This window comes from Silurus meridionalis, chromosome 9 (assembly GCF_014805685.1).
Source record: "Silurus meridionalis isolate SWU-2019-XX chromosome 9, ASM1480568v1, whole genome shotgun sequence".
Classification (NCBI taxonomy): domain Eukaryota; kingdom Metazoa; phylum Chordata; class Actinopteri; order Siluriformes; family Siluridae; genus Silurus; species Silurus meridionalis.
The window spans coordinates 1,891,432-1,917,624 of record NC_060892.1 but is presented as its reverse complement, the minus strand read 5'-3'; the positions used below and the strand labels follow the sequence as shown (position 1 = coordinate 1,917,624).

General features: G+C 40.6%; 1 protein-coding gene across 1 annotated transcript in view; it reads right to left on the bottom strand.

The window, feature by feature from the left end:
* LOC124390834 (guanine nucleotide-binding protein G(q) subunit alpha-like) overlaps positions 1-24,396 on the bottom strand; it is a 28,553-nt gene extending 4,157 nt beyond the window's left edge. Inside the window, exons 1-6 of the mRNA XM_046856891.1 lie at positions 23,191-24,396; positions 7,700-7,884; positions 6,102-6,256; positions 4,160-4,288; positions 839-968; positions 467-620 (exon numbers count right to left, since the gene is read on the bottom strand). Of these exons, the coding sequence (XP_046712847.1) occupies positions 467-620; positions 839-968; positions 4,160-4,288; positions 6,102-6,256; positions 7,700-7,884; positions 23,191-23,326 (889 nt within the window). The 5' untranslated portion in view covers positions 23,327-24,396. The remainder of the gene's footprint in view (positions 1-466; positions 621-838; positions 969-4,159; positions 4,289-6,101; positions 6,257-7,699; positions 7,885-23,190) is intronic.
* Between the last annotated feature and the right edge of the window lie 1,797 nt (positions 24,397-26,193).

The window sequence follows — 26,193 nt, the reverse complement described above, 5'->3', positions numbered from 1 at the left end:
TGAAGTTTAGAGACACCTGGTTATAAAAATGGTATTTGCTTCTGTGGAACATCCCATTTTACCACTTTTTCCTCTTTTTACCACAAAATAACTCGTTAAGTCAGGTACTGATGTAGATGAGGAGGCCAAAAGTGTTCAATAGGGCTGGGGGTAGTACTCTATAGTAAGAGATATTTTATTCCAACCAATGTAAAGCATATCTTCATGGAGCTGGCTTTGTGTACAGGGGCACTCTCCTACTTGTACTAACAGCTTGGCTAAGTATCACACGACTGCAAAAGTCAGGTGCGCCAATACTTTTGTCCATAGTATGCGTGTGTGATCTACAGTTTACTAAATAAATCCACCTGCACTAGCTGTTTAATTAATAACAAACCTAGAGTTGTAAATCATCTTGTTACCACTTGGGGTCTCTGTTTTCCAATTAAAGCTAAAGAGCATTTTAAGAGTGGAAAACAAAATGTACCATCAAACTCTGGGAAGTAGTCAACCAGATGAGAGTACATGATCTTTTCCTCCAGCAGGTCTTTTTTATTCAGGAACAGAATGACTGAGGAGTTCTGGAACCAGGGGTAGGTGATTATCGTCCGGAAAAGGGCTTTGCTCTCCTCCATTCGGTTCTAAGGGCAAAAAAAAAGAAAAACTTAAAGGAGAGACAAGAATTATGGTTCCGAGACACAAGGCTGGACATGCAAATTATTTCAACTCGGTCCAGGAGACTGGTTCATTGATATTGGAATCAAGAATTTGCCACCAAAGCAGCATAAACACTATTAATGTTTGTTAGTAGACATTTAACTACCAAATTTATAAAATATTTTTTATCCAAAAGGCATACCTCATTATCTGATTCCACCAGGACCTGGTCATACTCGCTCAGGGCAACGAGGAACATGATGGAAGTCACATTTTCAAAGCAGTGGATCCACTTCCTGCGCTCTGAACGCTGGCCCCCCACATCCACCATCCTGAGAATGAACAAGACTAGCAGATGAGAAGATAAGCACGATATTCATGCAGTGAAGAGCAAATTCAAACTGCGTCTGAAGTTTCAGCCGGAGCGATTTTAAATGAGGTAAGAATGTTTTCCAGACCAAGAATTGACAAATTTATATTTGTATTGCCTGTTAAATATTACTAGGTCCATCTTATACATCATATTGACTGTACTGTATGTTTGTATGTGCCACATGCCTTGACATTAGCATATTCATGATTTATGGTATCATCTAGTGCATTTGTCATCCATTTTTTCCAGTCACACACTTCCCATGTTTGCAAGTGAAAAATGAATGTGTGAAAAGAAAAAAAATATTTCACTGTCAAATCCCAGGAAATTCAATAAGGACCTGAAGCAGGACAGCAATATGTAGGACACATCTTAAATTATCTATCAGTTAATCACACAATATACACTACATGTCCAAAAGTATTGGGACACCCGCCGTTTCTATATGCGGTTCTCCCCCAAACTGACACCACCAATCAATCTCCACAAAATCTAATGGAACATCTTCCCATAAGAGTAGAGGAATTAAAACAGCAGAGGGCACTAAATGTGGAATACGATGTTAAAAAAAAAAAAAAAAAAAAAAAAGGAATGTACCAATCCTATGGTCAGGTGTCTACAAACCTTGTACATATAACAAAGAAATTGTTTTTCTTGCAGCAGATGGCACACAACACAAAAGTACAACAGGATGAAAAGGAAGGACTTTGAAAATGTGCCAATTTGGATGCATTCTATAGCTGAGCAAGAGCAAGATAAATAAAGTTTCATGGAAGAGAGAATGAAGGCTATGTAAGAACAAGGGAAGCCTACAAACCTACAGCTATGTATAAAGTATTTATAATGTCCTCAATATAACATTCAGAAAGTGAGTAGAATTACTGCTCACAAAATGTTCCAAACAAATGTTATCATCAGTATTTTGAACATAAAATATCCAAACATCCACCAACATCTCAATCAGTTTAATTAAAAAAAAATCCTGAGAGCAGCTGTTGTAAAAACCCCTCGATCTTTGTACCCGAGTCTCTGGGGTCCAGGCGTACAGACTGATAAATGGCTCCTTTAGGAGCATCAGCCTAAAATAAAAGCTCCCTCACATCACCCAACCTCCTTTCCAGCAGCAAGAATGACCGTCTGACCTACTTACAAAAGATAAGTGCTCCCAAGTAAAGGAAGCTTTGTAAGACAGACAATTTCATCTGCTTCTGAAGCAATTACACCTCTGAGGCATTTTGGCAGGGAATATTGTAACCATTACAATGATTACACTCGGTTTTCAAATCACTTCCAGTATAATGCAGCTCTTAAATGAATCTGGCCTCATGAACACCTTTAGATTTAAATATCTCGCAATCGGCATGTGAATTTAAGAAAAGCATAGAGGTTTGTGAATGCAGTGCATAAAGCTCATTCTGCGAGCATACCGAGATAAAAAGGAACCTCCGAGCCCAAGCTCTTTGGGAACGGTGCTATTTCTAGTGCTGGTCTGCGTAGGCGGGCTCAACACACTGGCTTCCTGTCGATCTGCTTGCTTTCGTAATGACTCCTGTTCAGTGGCAGCTTCTCTCTCTCTCTTGCTCGCTGTTCTAATAGCTGGAGGATAAGTGTGTGCAGAGGGCTGCTGTGCCCATCACAAAGCTGCAGTCCTTAATACAACACCTCTACATTAGCGAGCTGATGTGTTCGCTTTGTCAGATGCTGCAAGCTAATGCAGTAGTGGTATATCCTGCTCTGCTGCATTCCATGGCCTAGCTGCGTGTGCAACATACTCGACATTCCAGCGGTTCGGGGTTCTGGTTAGGATCATGCCAACGTCGTAAAGGTTTATCCTCAAAGCGTATGTTTGAACTACGATTATATATGGGCAAAGGTATTGGGACACTTGGCTTTTTCAGAAGTATGTGGTTCTTCATCAAGCATGTTACTACAAAGGCACACACTTATGTCTATGGATGAGATGGCAAAGTAGTAAATTTCTCTTTGCTCTATAGCAGGCTAAGAGCTCAAGATCTTCCACTCTACCCCATGTAAAGCATATCTTTATGGAGCTTGTGTTGTGCACAATGCTGGAACACCAACAGGGGGTGGGCAATTTTATCAGCAACAGCCTGGTGTCCAGATACTTTTGACTAATTATATATATATATACACACACACACACACACACACACACACACACACACACACACACACACACACACACACACACACACACACACACAGAGTGGTCCCCCGGTTATCGAACGGCTCGGCTATCGAACATTCCGGTTAGCGAACGGTTTTCCGAACTAAATTTCGGTCCAGTAAACGAACAAAGTTCCAGTTACCGAACGCCACCCACGCTGCCCAACCCAGCGCGAGGGGAAGAAACTGCTTCCGCTTCAACCATCGCTGAGTAAGCATCTATCGCAACTCCTGTTTGTGAACAATATTAGTGATATTTAGCGGTAAGTACACTAATAATTTTGTTTCTTACTCTTGTAAAGTTGTTAATTTATACTTTTACCGAACCAACACAAAATACCCGCAGACATCGGGATAATCCGGCAAAAGGCAGTCCATAAATAATATCCACGGTGCTTTACGGAGGAAGCCCGATTGCGATGAGCTCAATGTGGGCGGGCACGATGAGCGAAGGAAAAGGGCATTCCCTGAAGCACCATGACAGCCACCGTAGGGGGCGTGGCAGGGGGATTCCTGAATATTAATACGGCTAAAAACAAGAAAAAATGGTTAATTATTGGGTATTGGTGGAGTTCGGGAACGGATTAATTGGTTTTCCATTATTTCTTATGGGATAATTAGGACCGGTTTTCGAACATATCGGATTTCGAACGGTTTTAAGGGACGAATTAAATTCGATAACCGGGGGACCACTGTATATTATATATATGCATCTGCATTTGAACTAAAATCGCAACTATCAATTATTGTGATTTAAAGAAACGATGACAATCCATTAAATGATAAATGATGTGCATCTTGTACATGAATAAAAGAAGATTGATATCAAAATAGGGTAATTTTATATAATACACACACACACACACACACTTAAATTTTTTTATTTCAACCATAACCCAAGAATTAAACAGCACACAAGTCCTAACAGGAAAATGATAAGAAAAAAATACTTGTGATTTTTACCTGAAAATAATGCTTTGCAAGTCGAAAGGGTATTCGATGATTCCAGTAGTTGGAACACGGACCCTAAGGACATCTTGCTGGGTTGGTAGATAGGATGAGTCTGCGATGCGATCCAGATCACTTAGATAGCTAAATTTGTTTAAGGGATGGAAAAAAAAAAAGAGAAAATTTCAGGCATGAGAGGAGACACTCTTAAAACAAATCTGACCAGGCCTTCTCAACAAGTCAGAGCTTTAGGACCTGCAACTCTAAAAAGGGAGCAGATAGCCCACAGCCTTCTTCGGCATTCAATCATCTCAATTAATCAGGAGATGCTAATGAAGCGCTAAAATTTGGCTTAAAATTAAAGGTCTCAGGCCCGGATAAATGTGGAGGGTTGAGTTATTAAGGGCATCCAGCGTAAAACATGTGCCAAATCAAATATGTGGATCACGAACCATAATTTCATTGCGGATCGGTCGAGGTCTGGGTTACCAACGACCGCCACAGGTATCGTTAGCCAACACGGTACCAGTGGAAATTGTGCTACTGTTGGCTGAAGGAGGAGAAGAAGAGGAGGAAGATGTCTACAGAGACAACAGGAAATGGAGAAGTGGAGGAGAGTGGAGGTTCTGGTTGGTACTTTAAATGTTGTACTATGACGGGTAAAGGGAGAGAGGGAGCTGATATGATGGAGAGGAGAAAGGTAGATGTGTTGTGTGTTTAGGAGACCACGTGGAAAGGGAGTAAGGCCAGGAACATTGGAGGTGTTTAAACTGTTCTATCATGGTGTGGATGGAAAGAGAAATGGTGTAGGGGTGATTCTAAAGGAAGAGTACAGTAAGAGTGTAGTGGAGGTGAAGAGAGTTTCTGATAGGGTGATAGGGTTAGCTGATAGGGTTAGCTGGAAGCTGAAGGGGTGATGAAGAATGTCTGGAATAGCTCCACAAGTGGGTTGTGAGATTGAGGAGAAGGAAAAAATTCTGGAGTAAATAATGGGCATGTTGGTGACGGGAACAGAGATGATGAGGAGGTGATGGATAGGTATGGAATGTGAACAGGAAGGTGGTGGTATATTTTGCTAAAAGGATCGAAATGGCAGTGGTAAGTATGTGAGGGTGGTGCAGGACATGTTTGAGGAAAGCAGTGAAGTGTGCAGAAGGAACAACAGACTGGCTCAAGGATCAGCCCTGAGCCCTTTCCTGTTTGCAATGGTGATGGACAGGTTGAAGGACAATGTCAGACAGGAGTCTTAATGGACTATGATGTTTGCGGATGATATTGTAATTTGTGGTAAGAGTAGGGAGGAGGTTGAGAAGAGCCTGGAGAGGTGGAGGTAAGCGCTGGAGAGAAGGGTATTAAAAGTCTGCAGGGAAAAGAGGTGGAGAAGGTGGAGGAGTTCAGGTACATGGGATCAACAGTGCAAAGTAATGGAGTGTGTGTTAGAGAAGTAAATAAAAGAGTGAGGGCATGGTGGAGTGGGTGGAGAAGAGTGATAGCAGGAGTGATTTGTGATAGAAGAGTATCTGTGAGAGTGAAGGGAAAGTTTATAGGACTGTGGTGAGACCTGAGATGATGTATGGTTTAGAGACAGTGGCATTGAGTAAAATAAAAGAGGTGGAGCTGGAGGTAGCAGCGCTGAAGATGTTTATTGGAAGTAACGACAATGGACAGGATTAGAAATTAGTTTATTAGAGGTGCAGCGCATGTAGGACGTTTTGGAGACAAGGTGAGGGAAGCGAGATTGAGATGGTTTGGACATGTGCAGAGGAGGGACATGAAGAATATCAGTACAAGAATGCTAATAATGGAGCTGATAGGAAGACCAAGGAGGAGGTTTTTGGATGTAAAGGACAGTCATTTGGAGACAGACGATCTGCTGTGGCGACCCCTGTCAGAAGCAGCTGAAAGAAGAAGTTAGACATTGTTACGAATGGTCCCTGGTTAATATAAACACACTCACTATTTGGTGGAGTCAGACAGCTGATACTCTCTCCTGCGATCGTAGGACTCCTGGATCCCCGGGTCAGCCCACAGCATCTTTATTGCGTTGATGTAGGGTTGGTCAAAAGAGCAGACCTTCTCCACATCCACCTCCCTCACCAGAAGAGCATTGGCCTGTGGATAGACAGCAAATTCCTGGTCACCACTGTACTTTAACTTTCAACTCTGAAATGGAGAATGTTCTAGAGAACAAAAGCCAGATCACATTACAGTAACTCTACACTGGAAAGTCACTGAGACATGATTGAGCATTCACACTTAATCGAATTCATGTGCTTTTAGGACCATATCAGAGAACCAATTAAGTGGTTATTTGCTTCTAAAGCCTAGGGGTTTATGACTGTATGATTAAATCATCTTAATTGTGATCAGGATTGGTGGCTCCCACAATTATACAAAACAGATTATGTACCTTGATTTAGATACTAGTTTGTGTCGACTGTAGTTTGTTTGAACATGAGCTCACCATTCATACAGTTACATACAGCTACTGTGGAATATATAAAAATGACTATATAGACTTATATTTTAAGTTACAATGAGGTCATTGTAACGAATCTCCATGGTAAGTCGAGACATGGCCTGGCCTACCCAGGAATCTTAAATTATTAGGACCTTACAGTATACTACCCAATTCTGATCAACATTCATTAACAAATTACAGAACAATTTAGCAAAACAGAGCATTTACACTATCGTAAGGTATAAACTTTACAGTATATACGTTTGTGGCACCGGGTGATTGCACGTGTGCCCGTTCGTGAGCAGACGAGCGTCGGTTCATGAGTGGAGAGCAGAGCACGCTGTGCACACTGTTTCAGTGTCTGGTGATGGCGATGGCAATAAAAAGGAGAAAGACAAGAGCTAAAATTGGGCTTCATACAGCCAATACCACCCTACTGGTATTCCTGGTAATGGATGGCTGTGTCTTTGTGATCCCCTGATGTTTGGGTGAATTATTGTCTAGAAGTTCTATATGGATGTCAAAGCGGTTAAAAAAAAGAAAAGAAAACCAATATATACAAAATACATTTTTACTAGGGACAAAAATTATTGAGACACTAGATGTTTCCAGCCATATGTGTTTTCAGCCATAAATTGGAGGCACAATTATATTGGATGTCTCTAGATAAAGTTAATTTTTGTTCACGTGAACTCCTCTTCCAGCTTGACAATGTCTCTGTGCACAAACCATATTTATGAATTTATTTATGTAGTCAAAGCTCAAGATCTTCAATTGCCTGCTCTAGAGCTCTGACCTCAACCCTATTGAACACCTTTGGGATTAATTGGAACACAGACTGAATTCTAGGCTTCCTCACCTCACCTACATCAGGACTTTATGAACACCCTTGAGGCTGAATGAGCGCAAATCTCTAGAACAACATTCCAAAAATCTAGTGGAACTTCTTTCCAAAAGAGTGGAGGTTATTATAGCTAATAGGGACTAAAAGTGTTCCAAAAGCACAAAAACTTGGTAATGTGTCCACAGATTTGTGGACATAGTGTACCTCGGACCTCATCACAATAATTGATGTCTCGGTGAATGTGCCACACCTTGTTCTGCTCATACTTGTACAGGATCTTGAGATGGTCCATGGCACGGATCATGGCCTGCATGGAGGTGAATATGTTCTGGTAGACGAGCTTGGTGTAGCTGCGCTTGTCCTCGTCGGTGTAACCCGAGCCATGAATGATGCGCATCTGTTTGATGAAGGTGCTCTTGCCACTCTCACCTGTGCCTGGAAAGAAACGCACACAAAAAAAAAGGTATGAAATATGCCATCGACAAAACCGTGTACCTATATAATATTGCTTCTCAGATGTTCTTGTGTAAACATCTGATGTTTAACATGTTTCTACAGTGATCACTGCTGAGCCCTTAGGAAAATAATTTTTTTTACAACTACTGTTTTTGCTGTAATAGTAGCAAAAGAGCAATATGAGCTTAATCACATTTTTCACCATGAACTTGGAAACCAAATAATGATGTGTAGAACATCCGGCATTAGTTTATATTATTAGCCAGAACTGTTTTTTGCACAGCAGTCAATGATTTGGGTTCTTCATTGGTCAAGCAGAGTTTTCACAACAGAAACACCAAATAAAGTGCTATATAGACAAAAGCATTGGGACACCTGACTTGTCCAGCTATATGTGGTTCTTCTCCAAAGTATTACCACAAAGTAAGATACAATCATATTGAATGTCTGGATGGGCTAGCATTAAATTTTACCTTCACTTGAACTAGAAGAAACAAATCTGTTCCAGCATGACAACACCCCTGTACACAAATCCAGCTCCATGAACATATGGTTCACATGATTTGTGGACTGCATTCGAGCTCGAACCTCAACCCTATTGAACACCTTTGGGATGACTTGAAACCCTGACTGCACTCCAGGCCTCCTCACCTCACTTCCATCAATACTTGACTTTATTAACATCCTTAAGGCTGAATGAGCAACATGTCCACAAGCACTCTCCAAAATCTAGTAAAACATCTTCCCAGGAGTGGAAGTGGTACCAGCAAATGGGACCAATTGTGGAATGGGATGTTCAAAAAGAACCATATGGTCAGGTGTTTACAAACTTTCGTCCATATAGTTCAAGTTTATATTTGCTTTGATGTGCAGTACAGATTACACTGTCATTTGTCTTGTAATTAATTTGATGACAAAGACCGGTAAGACTGGAATTACCTAATGCCTGTGTGTACACAGCAGATTTACACATTTCATCCAACACACACCTTCTTGGTCTCTTAAAAATTTCATAATATAAAATTTTCCCACCATCACCCACCCCTTCAGGACACCACCATCAGTTAAAGCAGCACGTCCCACATTTCCAAGAAAGCAAGTGGAACTACTGTTGTGATAAATGAGACTACTAAAATAAGAGGAGAAAAAGCAGGTTGTCAAGCTGTACTCCATGCTGACCTTATCGTCTCTTTCTGTCTCTTTCTCTCTCCCTCTCTCTCTCACACGCATAAGGAAGCTGATCAGGGAAACACATTAAACAGCCAGGCTGCAGATCCTTAGATTCATCTACTGTAGAGCCATGTGATGACCAGGAACAAAACAAGAGAATCTGATGCTGAACATCACAATCAGCATTCAGTCCTTATCATCCTACTACTTAACTTAAACAACCTTTATTTCCTGCAGAGATGGCATATGAACTTGATGACCGGGACTTCAACGGAATTGCCAAAGACGTAGTAAATAAACTGACTGGACAAAATTATTATAGCTGTCCTCATGACTCATCTGGATTATGTTGCTTCCTTAATGAAAGGAAAAAGAAGAACAAAAGAACTGTGCCAAAAAATTTAATAAAATAAAAAAAAAACATCTTGTGTCGCAGTTCGTTGAAAGTAAACACCTTCTGGATGCGAAGGTCTGAGGAGAAAGAAGACCAGGAAATGTTTTCCCAAACCTTCAGCTATACAGTTACAGTGAACTTGAACTCAATGCAGACTAATAGGGAGGAAGTCACTTTTTGTACAGAACAGCAAAGTTCAACATGTACATTGTGAAAAGCTTTTCTGTTCACCACATTTGTAAAGTATTGTAAGAGTTACTGTAACCTTCCTGTCAGTCCAAACAGTCTGCCAAACATCCTCTGACCACTCTCATGAGGTTCAGTTCCTCACAATGTTTAATCTTGTAGTACCATTCTGTTTCAAGTTTAAAGGTAAATATTGTGTGTGCATTAAGAATACTTTTTTACTCATAACTTTTCCACTGCTGAATTTTTGTTTCTGCAATGAAAACAAACTCTCCATCTGCCACAGTCAAAGTCACATAGATCTTTGTTTCTACCCTGTATGGTGTTTCATGTGAACCATAACTGCTGCTTTTGACCTACATCCATACAATTTAATGCACTGCACCGCTGCTATACGTGACAGACTAATCTGAAACTCACGAATAAGCAGGTGTACAGATGGAGCTCATAGCATCATGGGAAATTTACATGTACACTATATAAAAAGATTTTAGGAAACCTGAACAGAAGATTGGCATGTGCTTTATCTAACTTCTAAAAAGGGTGTTCATAAAGTCAGCGTTCCAATTAATTCCAAAGGTGTTCCATAGGGTTGAGGTCAAAGCTCTATATCTGGCCCCTTAAAATCTTCTACGCCAAACCTGCTGGAACATGTCTTTTAGTTCAAGTGAATGGAAAATTTTAAAATGGTACCATGTCTAAAACCAGCCTCCAAGTTTGTGGAAAAGGTTGGTGAAGAACCACACATGACTGGAAAAGTCAGGTGTCATGATACTTTTGTCCACACAGTGTATTACAATGTACACTACAAACTCTGGATATTATAAGCTCATCCAAAAAGTCTTCCTGTTTAAAAACACCCATTAAATGCTATTCTGGATAGTAACTAAAATTATGACCAGATTGTTTCAACATAAGTATAAAGGTTTGACTCGAGCTTGTAAAGACCCTGAATCAGTGTTTTAAGGACGGACAATGAAATGCTGATGGGGTACATTACTATCAGGTCATGTTGTGTAATTTGAGCCACAGCAAAAAGCATCATCCTTCAATTCTCTTTGAGTCATGAAGGCATTCTAAAAGATGCATCATCATAACATTCGAAGAGTCACTGATACTGTAAATATAATTGCACCGCTGCAACCCTGCTTCAGCATACTTCCATATTTCCTCATTGTGTGTGTGTGTGAGAGAGAGAGAGAGAGAAAGAAAGAGAGAGAGAAACTGGGCTACGCTCACCACCACACTCGGTCCCTGTGCAACCCTGGTCGTCATGGTAACCCTTTAAAGCATTTAGTGCACACTAAACTGGATTTCAAAGAGTAGGCCAACAGCGGTACAGCACACCCCCTGTGCACAGCAAACAACAGGAGCTGACCACAAATAGAAGTACGTTTACGTGTGTGTTTGGGGATGGGGTGGGGGGGGGGGTATTTGGGGTTTCACTTAAACGGCACTGAAATACTGGATGGAGTGTCGTTGGTTCCAGGAGAAAATTATATATGTATAATGTGACTAGGCAGGCTGTTGCTGTGCCCTGCTCCATGTCCTTCTCTACATCTGTGCAACAAATCAATCTGATTTGAAAGGCTGAAAGGCTAAAAATGGATCAAATGCTTAAAAAACAATGTCAAAGCGGGGAAGAAAAAAAAACTAAATTTCCAATGAATGGAGTGCAATTATTTGAAATCAAGGTTAATTTCCTTGGGGGGGAAAAATAATTAATTCTCAAAAAGAGCCCTCTCAGAGCTGTGTGAAATATAAATATTAGATGTTTTGGCATTTTAGACTTTTCTACAGACATGTAAAAGTCACAATTACCTCGTATTAAACACTGAATTAAATGAGCATGATGGTCATTTCTCAGGAGCCATCAGAAGAGCACATAAGCTTGATATATGCTTCAAATCAGCCATTAAGCCATTACTCCAGACGTTTGGGACGGCTGTGGGCTGAAGTAAAAGCTGATGTCATTTATTTTGACTCCGTGCAGTGGCAGCCCGGGTTCTTGTTGCCTGGGACAACAGTGTGATTGACGGAACAAAATCCTGCCTGATCACTTCCACTGCTCCCACAAGGAGCTAAGATTTTGACTAGGAAAGGATAGCATGCATGAACTTAAAGCAAAATGGCATGAGAATATAGTTGTGGGGACTGTTGGAAGGAACAGGAACATGGCAAGATACCAGCCATGTAATAAGATAAGCCATGTGTAGAGCCTTGGTCTGATTTTATGAGCATTCTCAACATTCTTTGCCTTGTAATGGACTTCTAAGCTCATTCAACAGCCTGACCTGTTTTGGTTCCCGTCAATCAAACACATAATACTTGTAAAATGTAAAACTATGATAGCAATAAAGCAAACAGTGTCTGTGCCAGAATCAGAATCATTGCATAACTGTGCGGAAAATAATAGTGAATGATTTAAATGGGGGCCAGAGCAGGTGGAGTATGAGGTTCGGCCTGGATTTTAACACAAAGGAGAAGCCATGACGGTCCTTTCAACCCCTTTTTTTTAGTCTCCACAAAATATTTATACACTCAGCAATAATAATAAATGTAATCAAAGACTATTGCACTTTCCCCCCACTTATTAACAAAGGGAGGACGGTCAATGAAATTAGTTATTGTTCCCTAGATAGACAAAAGTATTAGAAAACCTGACTTTTCCAGCCATATGTGGCTGTAATTAAGAAACTTTTGGGGGAACAATGTAACTATAAAAAAGAAGAGCAAACCATCAATGATGTAGATGTTAACTGTAAATCACTTGTTACTGTGGATAGAAGCAAAATGAAATAAATATCACAACTTCTGTATACCAGGTCATATTTGTCAGCCCTAATATTCACCACAGCGTTCTCGCTCATCTAATAAACCACTAACTTTTCTTTAGATCACGCAATCAGTGCATCCCAACCTAAAACCTTGACAAGTCTAATACCTCTGAAAGGCCAGCTGTAGGAGAGTCATTTACAATATTCACCGCTACCTTTTTGACCACAGGATGATAATGTTTAAAGATTTGCATGAGATTTAATGCCATGCAAACTCTTCCCTCATGATTTCCCTTCAAGAACCAGCGATCTGCAAAGATACGACTGAACCATACTGAACCATGACATAGATGTGAGCTACTATGTTAGAATTGGCACCAGGGATGGACTCGTGTCATGACCACCATCAAGGCTATTAGCATCTGTGGTTCAAAGCACTTAAATGGAGGGGGCAGTCCATAACCGCAGGTCTAACCTTCAGGGGGAATTATGAATCATTAATGGAAAAGGGTAAGAACTGGAACCCTGGAAGGAAGCGTTACCAAATAAAAAAATAAATAAAGTGTGCAAATAATTGTCCTAAAATTATTAGACATTTGAATATTAAAGAATATAAATAATATTAAAGACACACAATATTAAAGACATTTGACTTGGAGACAATTGTATAAGGTGTCTTTCGATGTGGTAGCACCAAGTTTTCCCTTCACTTAAACTAGAAGACCCAATCCTGCTCCAAAAAGTGCATAAAATGTGGAGTGGAAGATCTTGAATGGTCTGCCATAGAGATCGAACCCCAGGCCTTCTCACCTCACCAACACCTGGACAAATGCTTGTGATATTTGCAAAAGTATTGTGACACCCAACTTCACCAGCCACGTGCACTCATATTGGATTGGAAGATTAAGGTTAAAATCAGATCAGTCCACTCACTCAACACCTATGGGATGAATTGGAATGCTAACTGCACCCCAGGCTTCCTCATCTCCCTTACTGACTTTACATTCTTTTGGCAAAATGACCAAATCTCCAGAATCACACTCCAAAATCTAGTGGAACACCTTCCCAGAAGATTGGACATCATAAGAGCATACCACATACCAACCTAATGCTTAGGTGTCCACAAACTTTTGTCCGCTTTAGATATTGCTGTAAATGTGAACGCACAGAGCTAAAGATCGGTATTCCTATGCTACAGCAGACAGATGCTAGTCATAAGAATTCTAGTGCACCTTCTTGCATCTTGTAGGGAGCAGAAAACCAATCCTGTTCCCTTTTTCTTTCACTTCCTGAGCATCATGTGACACAGCAACAGCGTGCGTTCGTGTGTACAGCAGTAGTGTGGGTTGATACGGGGAGCAACTGTGTGTGGAGAACGCCAACACACTTTCTCCCTCTCACACAGAAAATACTTGGCCTATTTGTCACTGCACACACACAAAATACAGTGTGATAAGAGAATAAAACAGCAAAGCAAACACAAACTTGAACACACACACACACACACAGGCAGCCCAAGCCATAAACTCATTACACGTTTAGATAAAACTGGATGCAATTGTTCTCAACAGGCAGATGGCTAAAACATCAGAAGGAACAAGCATGAATGTGGATATATAAAAAATTCAAGCTCCAACACAGAAGTATGAAAACAGCTGCAGGGTCTCTCAATAAGTCAAACTGACAATGCAGGACCACACTTACAAAGCGCTTCCTGATGATCCATTAAAGTGCCATCTTTCAGAGACTAATGTTAGCGAGTCCAAACAGCAGATACACAACCTCGCCGACGCTACACGCTGCACTCATGACGGATGAGCTCACACATCACACAAGATTACAAACTGCCCAAGACTAGACTTACTGTTGATAGTGATGCTGCTACATGGATATCATCGAAAATCACTTTACATCTCCAGCTACACCAACATAATGTGTACATGTCCGTGCGCATGTGTATCAGGGGGTTCTGGAGGGGGGACTGAGTCTTTGATGGATCACCCTGTACTAGTCTTGTGTTTGTCTACAGGAATGCTCTCTAGAACACTTGTGTTCCTCCTCCACAGGGATGGGTTTAATCTATAGAAACCAAGCAGCAAGCATAGTCCCGGTGTGCTTTTGGCTCTGCAACATCCTGCACTATTCCCTTTTATAAACATCTCGGTTGCAGATTATCCGTTTTTAAAAATCATGCGTTCTCCAGCTTGGTGACTACAGGAGTGTCTAATAGATTGAGAATGTGGTTTCATTCCATCAAGCAGACACAAACAGGGCTTTTCTATCACTAAGCATAAGAATCTGTCTTGGCTGTCTCCTGGAGATGATTGTGGTACCGCTGACAACCAGCCTTTGACCAAACGTACAGCATAACTCCATCTTCTCTACATGTTTCTCCTTAATGTCACTAAATTCTTCACAGGTTTCCTTATTTAGCCTACACATTATATGGACAAAGGTTTGTGGACACATGTCCACAAGAATATGTTTTTTTGAACATCCACATTGTTCTTGTAATTAGTGTTGGACGATAAACTTCATTTTCAAATCACCTTATCGTCTCAAACGACAAACACATTTTGGACATTTGCATACACACCACCCTGCTGAGGCTGCTAAACTATCACCAAAAGAAGCTTCATTGACCGTCAGGAAAGATCCAAGCCAACCATCAAACAAACGTTGGTGCTATTGCAAAAAAACACCAAGTACAAAAGAACAACTTCTGATGTTTGTCAAACAGTATGAGCTGCCGGGGCACCAGTACTTCACCAAAACCGCTCTCTCATATCTGTACAATAAAACGAGGGAGATCATCGCAAATGATCTGGTATCTGGAACCTGAATGCAAAATGTCTTGAAATAACGTTCATCTCGAAGACAACAGGGTCGCCATACAAGGGCTTGAAAGGCCATGGCTAAATCGTTTAGGCAATAACCTGTATGTGGCAGTGAATTATTCACTTCAAGTGTGCTTTTGCCCTTTGTTGTTCATTTAACGGAGCATTCTCTCACAGCTGGCCGAGACGACGAGCTCAGCTCAATCTAGCTCCAACTATAATAACAGTAGGTCAACAAACAAATCTTTGTTAGTTTGTTTGTCTAGAAATATTCAAATACAGCCTAATCTAATCCTAATATCCTAATTAATTGAAACTTTAATGTGAGGTGAATTCATCTTTGTTCTGTAGATGTCGGTTTAGGTGGTGATGTTGAGAACAGTAGACCATAGCTGGGCAAATTAATTGTTCATTTATTATTATTGTATTCGCTATGGACCTTAGCGTTTCGGGCGACATCTCTGCCTATCGTCGATACACGATCCGATCATCTATCAAGACAACACTACTTATAATACCCTCAACTTTTCTGGGAAGATGTTCCACTAGATTCTAAAGTGTGCTTGTGGAGATTTGTGGCGATTCATTCAGCCATAAAGGTGTCAGGTACTGATTAGGTAAGATGAGGAGGCCTGCGGGTGCAGTAGGTTTGAAATCAGAGCTCTATAGCAGAACACTGGAGGTCTTCCACTACACATATGGCTATTAAATTGTGTCCCAATACTTTTGCCCATATTGCATAGGAGGCAAATCTAACGTGCATTTCAATGCAAATGCACAATCTGACCTGTATGAGATACAACTCTAGATCTAGAACATTATTTACAGTGTGCTTGATTACAGCAGTTCACATTCTGTGCTGCTTTCCGGCTCTAGCTTATCTCCACTGCTGTAAGCCATCACTCATCTCTCAGTGCTCCTCTCTGCCAATAAGCCTGTAATTTCTATCATTTTGAGATGTATTAGACTGCGAGTAGACAGTGGAGAGCTATAGGTCTCTAAAACAACAACAACAACAACAACATATAAGAGCAAATTACACAATGGACAAAACGTGCAACTAAATTACTTAACTATAATTAAACCATTTAATTACACTTCAAGCACAGGAGGCAATTAATAACAAACTTATAACTTCCATGTCCAAAAAAAAAAATAAAAAAGCTTTGAACACAACTGCACTCAAGTCTGATTTCGGGTTTATTCAGAAGATGCAGTCACAGGTTTGCATTTGTGTGGATCAACTGCACAATTCTATACAACACTATGTAGAATTAAGGTTGTTATTTTCATGTGTACCAACATTCACGTAGTGGAGATCATGTCACCTTACAGGAATATCTGCAAACAGGGAAATCGTTCTCATGTAAGAAGATAGCCATGGAGGCAATGTGCAATTTTCCTCAATGCCAAATACAAATGCTCACACCAAAAGGTGAGGTAATTACAATGCTCCAGTTCTACAAACACAAATAGCCGTGTGTGTTACCGTTTTTCCGGAAATCATGGGACAAGTCCTTGTTACTCTGCATGCAGCATTAAGATCTAATCACGTACCTACCTGATGCAGAGCACACCATGGGGTCGCGGGTTTCAACAGGATCTGGGTTCGGTTGGGAGTCAAAAACAGCTTACAGATTGTCCCAAATGAACTAGAAGTCAATTCCAGGGGCAATCAGAAAACCTTTTTAGTGTTTCAAGCGAGTTTACAAATGCACAGCATTAAACAACTAACAGGGTAAAACTGAAAGTCAAATCCTTCACCAGGCCTGAGAGAGAGAGAGAGAGAGAGAGAGAGAGAGAGAGAGAGAGAGAGAGAGAGAGAGAGAGACCCCACCCACTTAGACTACCAGGCCAATAAGTAAATAAAAAAATAAATAAATAGAAATCTGATGTGCCCGTCAACTAAATACAAACTATAGTACATTTAAGACAATGTGTAAGAAAAATCTATATTGGCCAATATTCGTACTTTCTGATTGATGAACCATGCAGAACTCTGCAGGGAAGCCTAGTGATTACGTAGACTGGTTTTACATTGAGGTCAAGGTTAAACTGAAAATAGCATGATGACATGAGTGAACTACTTTCTTTACCTTTCTCTGGCACAGTTTTGTATTGTGGTCTAATTACGTATGGAGGGGTGTAGAACTGTGTTTATTTATCCAACAAATCATTCGCTCATTTAAAATAAGCTTTATTCACATTCTAATTTATTGATCCAAGTCAAACTACCCAAATGGATTTTTACTGATTTGGTCTCCTCCGTGGAGTGAGACATACTAAAGCGACATACTAAACTATACTACAAAAATACATACATTATATAGACAAATGTATTGGGACACCTGACTTTTAGCCATATGCAGTTCTTCCCCAAACTGTTACCACAAACTGGGAGGCACAACATTGTATAGGACATCGTTGGATGCGCTAGAATGAAATTTCCCATTAACATCAACTAGGAGACCCAGACCTGTTCCAGCATGGCAATGCTCCTGTGCACAAAGCCGGCTACATGAACAAATGTGATATATATATATATATATAGGGAGTAAATAAAATATGGAGAGAGATGTTCAAATTCAACCTTTTTAATTTAAGTTGTCTACAAACTTCTTATAGGGTATTTGATTATGTCTGTGTGTATGTGTGTAATTACAACATCAAATACCCTATAAGAAGTTTGTAGACACCTTAACATAAACATGTGGATTTTGAACATTGATTTTATTATTATCTAATTAATCTATCTATCGATCAATCAATTAATTAAATAATAATTCTCTCTCTCTCTCTCTCTCTCTCTCTCTATATATATATATATATTAGATAATAAAATTGATAATGAAATTTGTCAACAATGCAGTTATTGATTAGTTGGCCTGCGCAAGTTACTGGTTAATGGTATAGTTCGATGAAGCGCTATTGTATAAACTGTTTTCTAACTTCGGGACAGTCGCACTGTGATCCGTTCTGTCGTGAGCATCAGCATTGGACGATCCGGTATTACTGTGTGTGCGCGTGTGTGAGATTGAGGATTATGTGCTCATTATTTTCTGATGTTGCTTTGACTAACCCGTAACGCTGTTGCCAATAAATATAAAAAAGCACGAGTTTTGGAAAGCTGTCTGTGCTTATATGATTTTTGTTGCAACTGGAGTTAGCGAGCTCTCACTTTACCCAGACTCAACGCGTTACAACGGCTTGTATCTAAACAGTAGCCGACCAACAAAGTCATTGTTCACTGTCTTCCTCCTTCCTTTCACAACTATTTCTCCCGGGAGTTTATCTTTTGGCATCGTCGTGCTTAAAAATCACCATCGGTGAAGCTTTTCTCCCGATGCCATGCAGCTCAGAACACAGGTGAAGTGTGTTTTTTCGTTTCCGTTCGGAAATTTTCTTGGTCTAATGTTATGGGGTTCAGTTTTTTTGCTTGAAGTTTGTAAAACCGGGAAAAACACAGGAAAAATCCATAAATTAGCCGCTTCGTTGTTCAAAACGTGGGGAAAAAGTAGCGGCTTATAGTCCGAAAAATACGGTACATTTTAGTCAAATGTTGTGGTTTTTAGCTAATTTATACACCAATGTATTTTTTCCTTGTTTGTATTAAGCCAGTTAGCTTGCTGCATTTCTCCATATCATTCTCTACTTATAACAATTGAATAAAACAGTTAACTTATCGGTTTTCAAATGTGATTTTGCTGCAGCTTTGCATTTTTGTTTTGTTAACCCAGCATGAGTGAATGTGTTCAAAGAAGAAATTCCTCATGCACTTCAACAAGCAGCTACTATAAGCTTTATAAAAATGTTAAAATTAAAGATTTTAAGTGAACGTTTATACATAAATATTTATAGGTAAACAAACTATGAATCAGGGTTTTAGTGTTATAACGAGTAAAACATCTAATTTAAAAAAATATATTTTTTAATCTGGGGACAAAAAATCCGAAATATTATACCGTTTTCAGTATCAACTAACGGCTCCAGAAACCCTGCTCCTAATTGCATGTTATGTAATTTGACAGAAAGATGACACAGCTGGCCAAGACACACACACAGTCCAGAGATCAGATTTGTTGGGGGAAACCACACCTGCCATAATCAGACAATGTGAACTGAACCCAGTGTTCTTTTGCAGTGAAAGTGTACTGGTTTGAGATTGTCTTTTAGAACACAAAATATAAACCCAGAGAGCTCCAGATTAGCACAACAAGACCCTAATGATGCCACAACCATATCTGAGGCCAAGAGCCAAATTAAGGTAAGAGTGGTGGCACACACTCTCCCCTGTCCATCTCAGTGACACCAAGCAATTTTGGGCAAATAGACCTTGTACTAGAAGAGAGCAGATAACACTGTCCTCTGAAGGCCTTTGTTTGCCCAGTTTGTAACGATGCAGTTGGACATGCAGGTTTTATATGTCTTGAAGGAAGCATGTGTTAGCCTGTAGCTGCTGTAAAGGATCCGTGTGGTGGGTGGGACATGGCATGTGATCAAAATGGTAGAGAAATACCCACAAACTCCAGTATAAGTGATCAGCATGAGGCCATTAGCATTAGGCAGATGGGTACATGGTTGTGTAATGGATTTTACACAGGGAACTACTGATAGCAATAATACAGCTCTCTTCCAGACAGCGAACCACATCCTGGACCTTCACGTAAGCCCGGATAAAGACTTGGATGAAGAAGTGTTACTGAGTGGTCAAAATGCTTCCTGCCTTGTTTCCTTAATGCATCACTATTTATTTTCCCTTCCAAAAGAACCTCATAAAAGCGACTTGTGTTTTCTGTGGCTGGGTATGGACTCTCAGGGCACATAGGCTGCAAAATTCAGGGCTTTTTATTGATGCTTTTACACCACAGCACAAGACCAGGCTCATGAACATGTTCTAAACTACACATTACACAACTCACTCGACAAAGCGGTAAAAATACAACGATGAGAAACCTGAAGGCGCGTTTGTAACGCAACCCATCGAATTAGGTTTTTCGTCAAGTGTGCATGCAACATGAGGAATAATTTGGAATTTGGGACGCGTAACAGATTTCGGTACATGTCCTACAATTCTGATGTTCAACCCGAGATTTGAATTAAATCTCTGATCTAATTAGGTGCATCGTTTCTACGTTTTCCAGCGCATACTCAGAGGAACAATGTCCATGGATTCACATCACATGTCAACCTCGCTGATTCAGTTCCTCTATTTGATTTTCAGCGATTAACTTTTACATGTATTCACAACAGGAGTCTTAAATGTCTCCGAGACATTACACTTTTGGACACTGGCTCAGGTTTGGGAATAAACAAGTTTTCTTTTTTTTTTATATAAAATAAAAAGAAGTGGTCAAGTCAGTCACAGCCACAATCATTTCAGATATATTACTTCTGCACAAATTTATAAAGACTTCAGATACTTAAATCTGATTTCTTGACACCTGATTTATAAAGCCTAAACAGCCAGAACGCCACAAAAAATAAATCTTTCCAAACCTTCCTAACAGGATTCAAGCCATGTTCGGATGTGGCTTCAAATCCAGTTAAAATGACTCCTAAAAATATGCAGCGTCATTTAGTGTGCAGTACCGAACATGGAGTGTGTCATTCTATAGCTTGTGACTGGACCACATCAGAACCTTGCCTGGACAGTGCCCCTGAAACAATCCACACAAAACCTTCTAGCTAATTTTCACTTAATATACATATATACATATATACATATATATATATATATATATATATATATATATATATATATATATATATATATATATACACACACAATATAAAAGTGTTTACAAGCAAATGAACAAAAGTATTTGGACATCTGACCATAGGATTCATGTGCTTTTTGTAACCTCCCATTCCCAATGCAGTCAGCATTCCAATTCATCCCAACGGTGTTCAATAGGGTTGGAATCAAAGCTCCAAGTGATGAGATCTTCCACTCCAACCCTTGTAAAGCATATCTTCATGGACTTGGCTTTTCTGTACAGGAGGATCTTCATGCTGGAACAGGTTTGGGTCTCCTAGTTCAAGTGAAGGGAATATTTACTACTTTGTTACTGCATCCAAAGAAATCCTATACAACTGTGTGCCAACTATGCTAACAGTATGGGAAAGACATCTGGCTAGAAATATCAGGTGTCCCAATACTTATGTCCATATGATCTACAAATCCTAAAGATCTAATCAGATCCAAAATAATAAAAGATGTGGAGATTTGGGTTTTGTTTACAAATCTGTAACATAACTAAGGAAGCAAGAGTATCACAAGAGCATCTGATTGACTTTGTAATCGCACTGCTTGGGTTTGGTTTCATAGAAACAAATCTTGATCTGGGTGTAATTATTGAACAGTAGAAGAAGAGGGGTTTGAAATTGCAGTAAAGTTTCTCTGCATGTCTGCACATCGCTCAGGAATAATGAGTGTCTGTCTGTTGAAAATAACATGAAAGTCACAGATCCACTGTTTTAATGCCCCTGTACTAAAATAACTGCTCTACATCTATGGTTCTCCAATTGAGGTCTGGAAACCTCCAGGAATCTAGGGTTAGCAAGGACATGATTCCCCCCCGTTTTCTCCACCAACCGCAACCCACCAGTCTGCTCTTTCCATTACACACTATATGGACAAAGGTTTGTGGACACCTGACCATAAGATTAGTATGTGCTTTCTAAAAATCCCTTCCCCAAATTAGCCAACAATTTGCTCTCACAAGAACCTTCACTAGATTTGGAAGAGTGGTTGTGGAGCTTCTGCTTCTTCAGCCACAAGCCAGGTACTGGTGCAGGTGAGAAGGCACATTCCAATTCATTTCAAACGTGTTCAATAGGGTTGAGTTTAGAGCTCTATAGCAGGAGATCTTCCACTCTAACCCATGTAAAGTATATCTTTAATGATCTGGCTTTTGTGTCCACTGTCCTATTGCAACTTACACAAGTTGTGTTCCTCCAACTTTGCGTTAACAGTTTGACAAGGAATCACATTTGGCTTTAAAAGGTGTCCCAAAACGTTTGTCCACGGTGCGCATTGGATAGCAACCTGTGTATAGGTGAAGGTGAACACGCTTGAAAACAAACCACCAGACCACCAAAGCCCCCCACAAAATTGCTGCTCCATCCTGCAACAAAGCATAAGGAAGTGAAGGAAAGTGGTTTCTGCCACCATTTCCGCATACATGCCCCGTGACTGGCAGATGGCATACCAAATTTCTGTTTATCTCCTGACCACAGAATGGATCCCAACTCAATAACATGAAACAAAACATAGAACCATTTAGTGATTAGTGATGCTTCACTACATTTACATTTATTGCATTTGGCAGTCGTCCTTGTCCAGAGCAACTCATCTCATTTATAAAACTGAACATCTACATGGTTATTGCACTTGTTCAGGTGCCCAGGAGTGGCAGCTTGGTGTCATATGTGGGACAAAAGAACACCATGGCTCAAGTAAATTAAATACATTAACTACAAACATTAATATATGTATAATAGACATATACATTAATAGACACCACATATTTAATCCCGGGATTTGTACTTCGGGTGCATACGATATGACCCATCTCCACATTTATATGTTCACACCTTCTACAGGTAGGAGTATCTCCAGGTATGAGGAATACGCTTGTGTGTGTGTTTACAGGACCATAAAAAACACATGTTCTGTCTCAGCTGCTCAGAGTCAATATGAGCCATGAAAGTCTGTAGAACCATTGCTGAACATAAAACCGTCTTTTCAACATTACCTGGGTACCAGATATCTGGATGGTACCATCATCATCACCACCACCACTATCTTTTTATGCAATGAATATAGTTGACTGCAAAATGGCATCATTTTGGATCTAGCCACACCAGCCAGACACCCATGTTAAAGACATTTCATTCAGCTTGGAAAGATCTCACATACCCAGGAGGAGAAGTTTGAGCTCCCTCCTCGCGTCTCGCTTGTCTCGGCGAAGCTGTTTATCGATCTCGGCGTTGATCCTCTTCGACTCCTTGGCCTCCTCACTCAAGCAGCAGGCCATCATCGACTCCAGCGTCATCGCCGCAGTGTGGTTCAGAAAAACGATCTTTTATATACGTGTGTATATATATCTATCTATATATTTTCCCCCTTTCGAAGAAGCACGAATATTTGCTGCTGCCTCCGTCTCAGCAGGTGGTTACCTTCCTAAATCGGCGTGTCGATGCAGCGAAGAGAAACGGCGTTAGCTGCTAAAGAATCATGCCAATCGCCTAGGCCTTGGGATGTGTGATTATATATATTTATACACACATGTTTATATATATTTATATATAATGTATATGAGCACACACACACGCACACACTCACACGACAGTAACCTGCCTGTTGACTAGCTAGCCCAGTGAACACGAGCAAAAGATTTAGGACAGGCCCTAAATCTTCAATAATTAGTATAATATTAAATAACTGATTTAGTTAGCATGAACGCTAACCGTGTGCTATACAGGAGGAGGAGACCAGCTGTCTAAATAATGAGCACGTCTTACCGCCTGCTAAAGCCTGGAACCGACCCCCCGGACACCGCCGTTCGATAATGCTGACTACCAACTCGAGTTGTCCCGTTGAGTTCGGGACGATGCTGCCTGCCAAGACATCCGTACTGGATTTCTGCTAACTACCCAAGCTAACCGCCCCAGTACCGAAACCAAACGACGACGGAGTAGTCGCGCTGTGCGCCCGCAAAACCGTCCATCAGCTAACTCCGCCGACCGACGCGCTAGCTAGCTAGGAAACTAGCCCACCACATGCAGCGAACAGAGGCAGAACCAAGACCATTCCAGCTTCAACCTCAGCCCGGTCTCACTGCAGCCCTGTGCGCGCTGGCTAGTCAGCGTTAGCAAACACAGCTTAGCTAATTTACCTCAGAAAGCTCTGATAGCTAACAAGCTAGTCCTAATTTTCTTGTACCTCAAAGCGTAACCGTGATCATTCATTTCTTTCTACGACCTTCCACGAATGCTTTACGATTTAATCTTTTTTTTTTCTTTTCTTTACAACGTTTTTATTACGTCTTATAAAGGCTGAAGAAACGAATTATTTCGAGCGCATCAGCTCCTTCTGCTTGCTGGAGCCCCTATGAACTGTACGCTGCCGAGACGCTGGAAATGATTGGTGATTGACAGGCAAGCACAGCCAATCAGGACAACGAGAGTGTGTCCGGAGGCGGGCTCTTCGGTCAATATAGCTTGGTGGAGAACGCGAGAAAGGCCCGAGGGGCGTGGCTTCGGTGCAGAGTGGGGACGGGCGACGCCCCTTCTTAGCTTGGTCAATATTCCACAATGTGGTAAACATGGGTGGATCCACCTGAATGAACTGTGTGTGTGTGTGTGTGTGTGTGTGTGTGTGTGTGTGTGTGTCTGTGCGACCAAGTGTCCCCACAAAGGTAGTATTCCACTTAAGGCTTTTATTGTGATTCCAGCAACATACAGTACAGTACACTGTGAAACAGAACTATGTAGCCCTCCAGAACCAAGGTTCCTCATGAAACAACACGAATTAAAATTCTAATGCAAAAAAAAAAGCACAACTAAATAAGACACTACATAACGTGCAAACATTTAGTTGCAAACAACAAAAGACATTGAGACATTGCAGCACCCACCATACAATAGATGTATGATAGTGCAAAATAGTTTAATAGAGATACGTATATGGTTTATATTCGATTTAGTAATGAGTTTATTAGAGGGACAGCCCATGTAGGACGTTTTGGTGAGGGAGGCGAGATTGAGATGGTTTGGACATGTGCAGAGGAGGGACTTGAGTTATATCGGTAGAAGAATGCTGAGGATGGAGCCACCAGGAAGAAGGAAAAGAGGAAGACCAAGGAGGAGGTTCATGGATGTGGTGAGGGAAGACATGCAGGTAGTTGGTGTGAAAGAGGCAGATGTAGAGGACAGGGGGGTCTGGAGATGGATGATCCGCTGTGGAGACCCCTAATGGGAGCAGCCGAAAGAAGAAGATATGGATTATATTTGACCTTGTAGGGACATTTAGAAGACAGAGAAATCCGAATTTTCTCTTTTAGTGTTAGATACATGCACAGCATGGGTGACTTAACTTCTTAGTTGTATAAATGAAAAAAAAAGTAGGTCGCTCTGGATAAGGATGTCTGCCAAATTCCATACATGTAAATGTAGAGAGAAAGAGGGGGAGAGAGGCATACCTTGCTGAGCTTACTCATATTCATTTTTCCAATATTCCAGCATGTAACAATATCCCCAGTGGGAAATTCACTACTGCAGAATTTATTAATGTCCATCTGGACTTACATGAACAATGCAGATGTTAGATCAACACTGGAGATTTTGTTTAGCTCTACCATGATAGGCTTGATAGACCGGTTCTGCTTGTAGGGGACAAAAGACTGACATCCAAAATGTTGGAGGGGAAAGGAGTGGCAAATACCAAGTCAATGAATTTGCAGCTCCAGTGCATCTCTCAAGGCCTATAGTGACTGACTGACTTCTATGTCCAATGAAAAGTGAAAGTTATCTTCCAGCAATTTGACTCTAAATGAACGTATGTGATGTAAACAAAGTGAATGTGTGTATACAACAGTTGCAATACATCCATTTGTATACACTATGGTGAGAAATGTTATACTCCTATTAAATGTACTATATGAACAAAAGTTTGTGGAAACCTCACCATAAGATTTGTCTGTGTTTTTTGAACATCCCATTCCACATTTAATCCCAATTTACTGTTATAATAACCTTTACTGTGGACATTTCTGTGGAAATGTTTCACTAGATCTTGTGGAAGCTGTTAGTAAAGTCAGGTTCTGATGTAGGTGCGGTGAGGAGGTTTGGGGTCAGTCAGTGTTCACATTTATCGCAAAGCTCTATAGCATTGCACTCAATATCTTAACTCTTAACCATG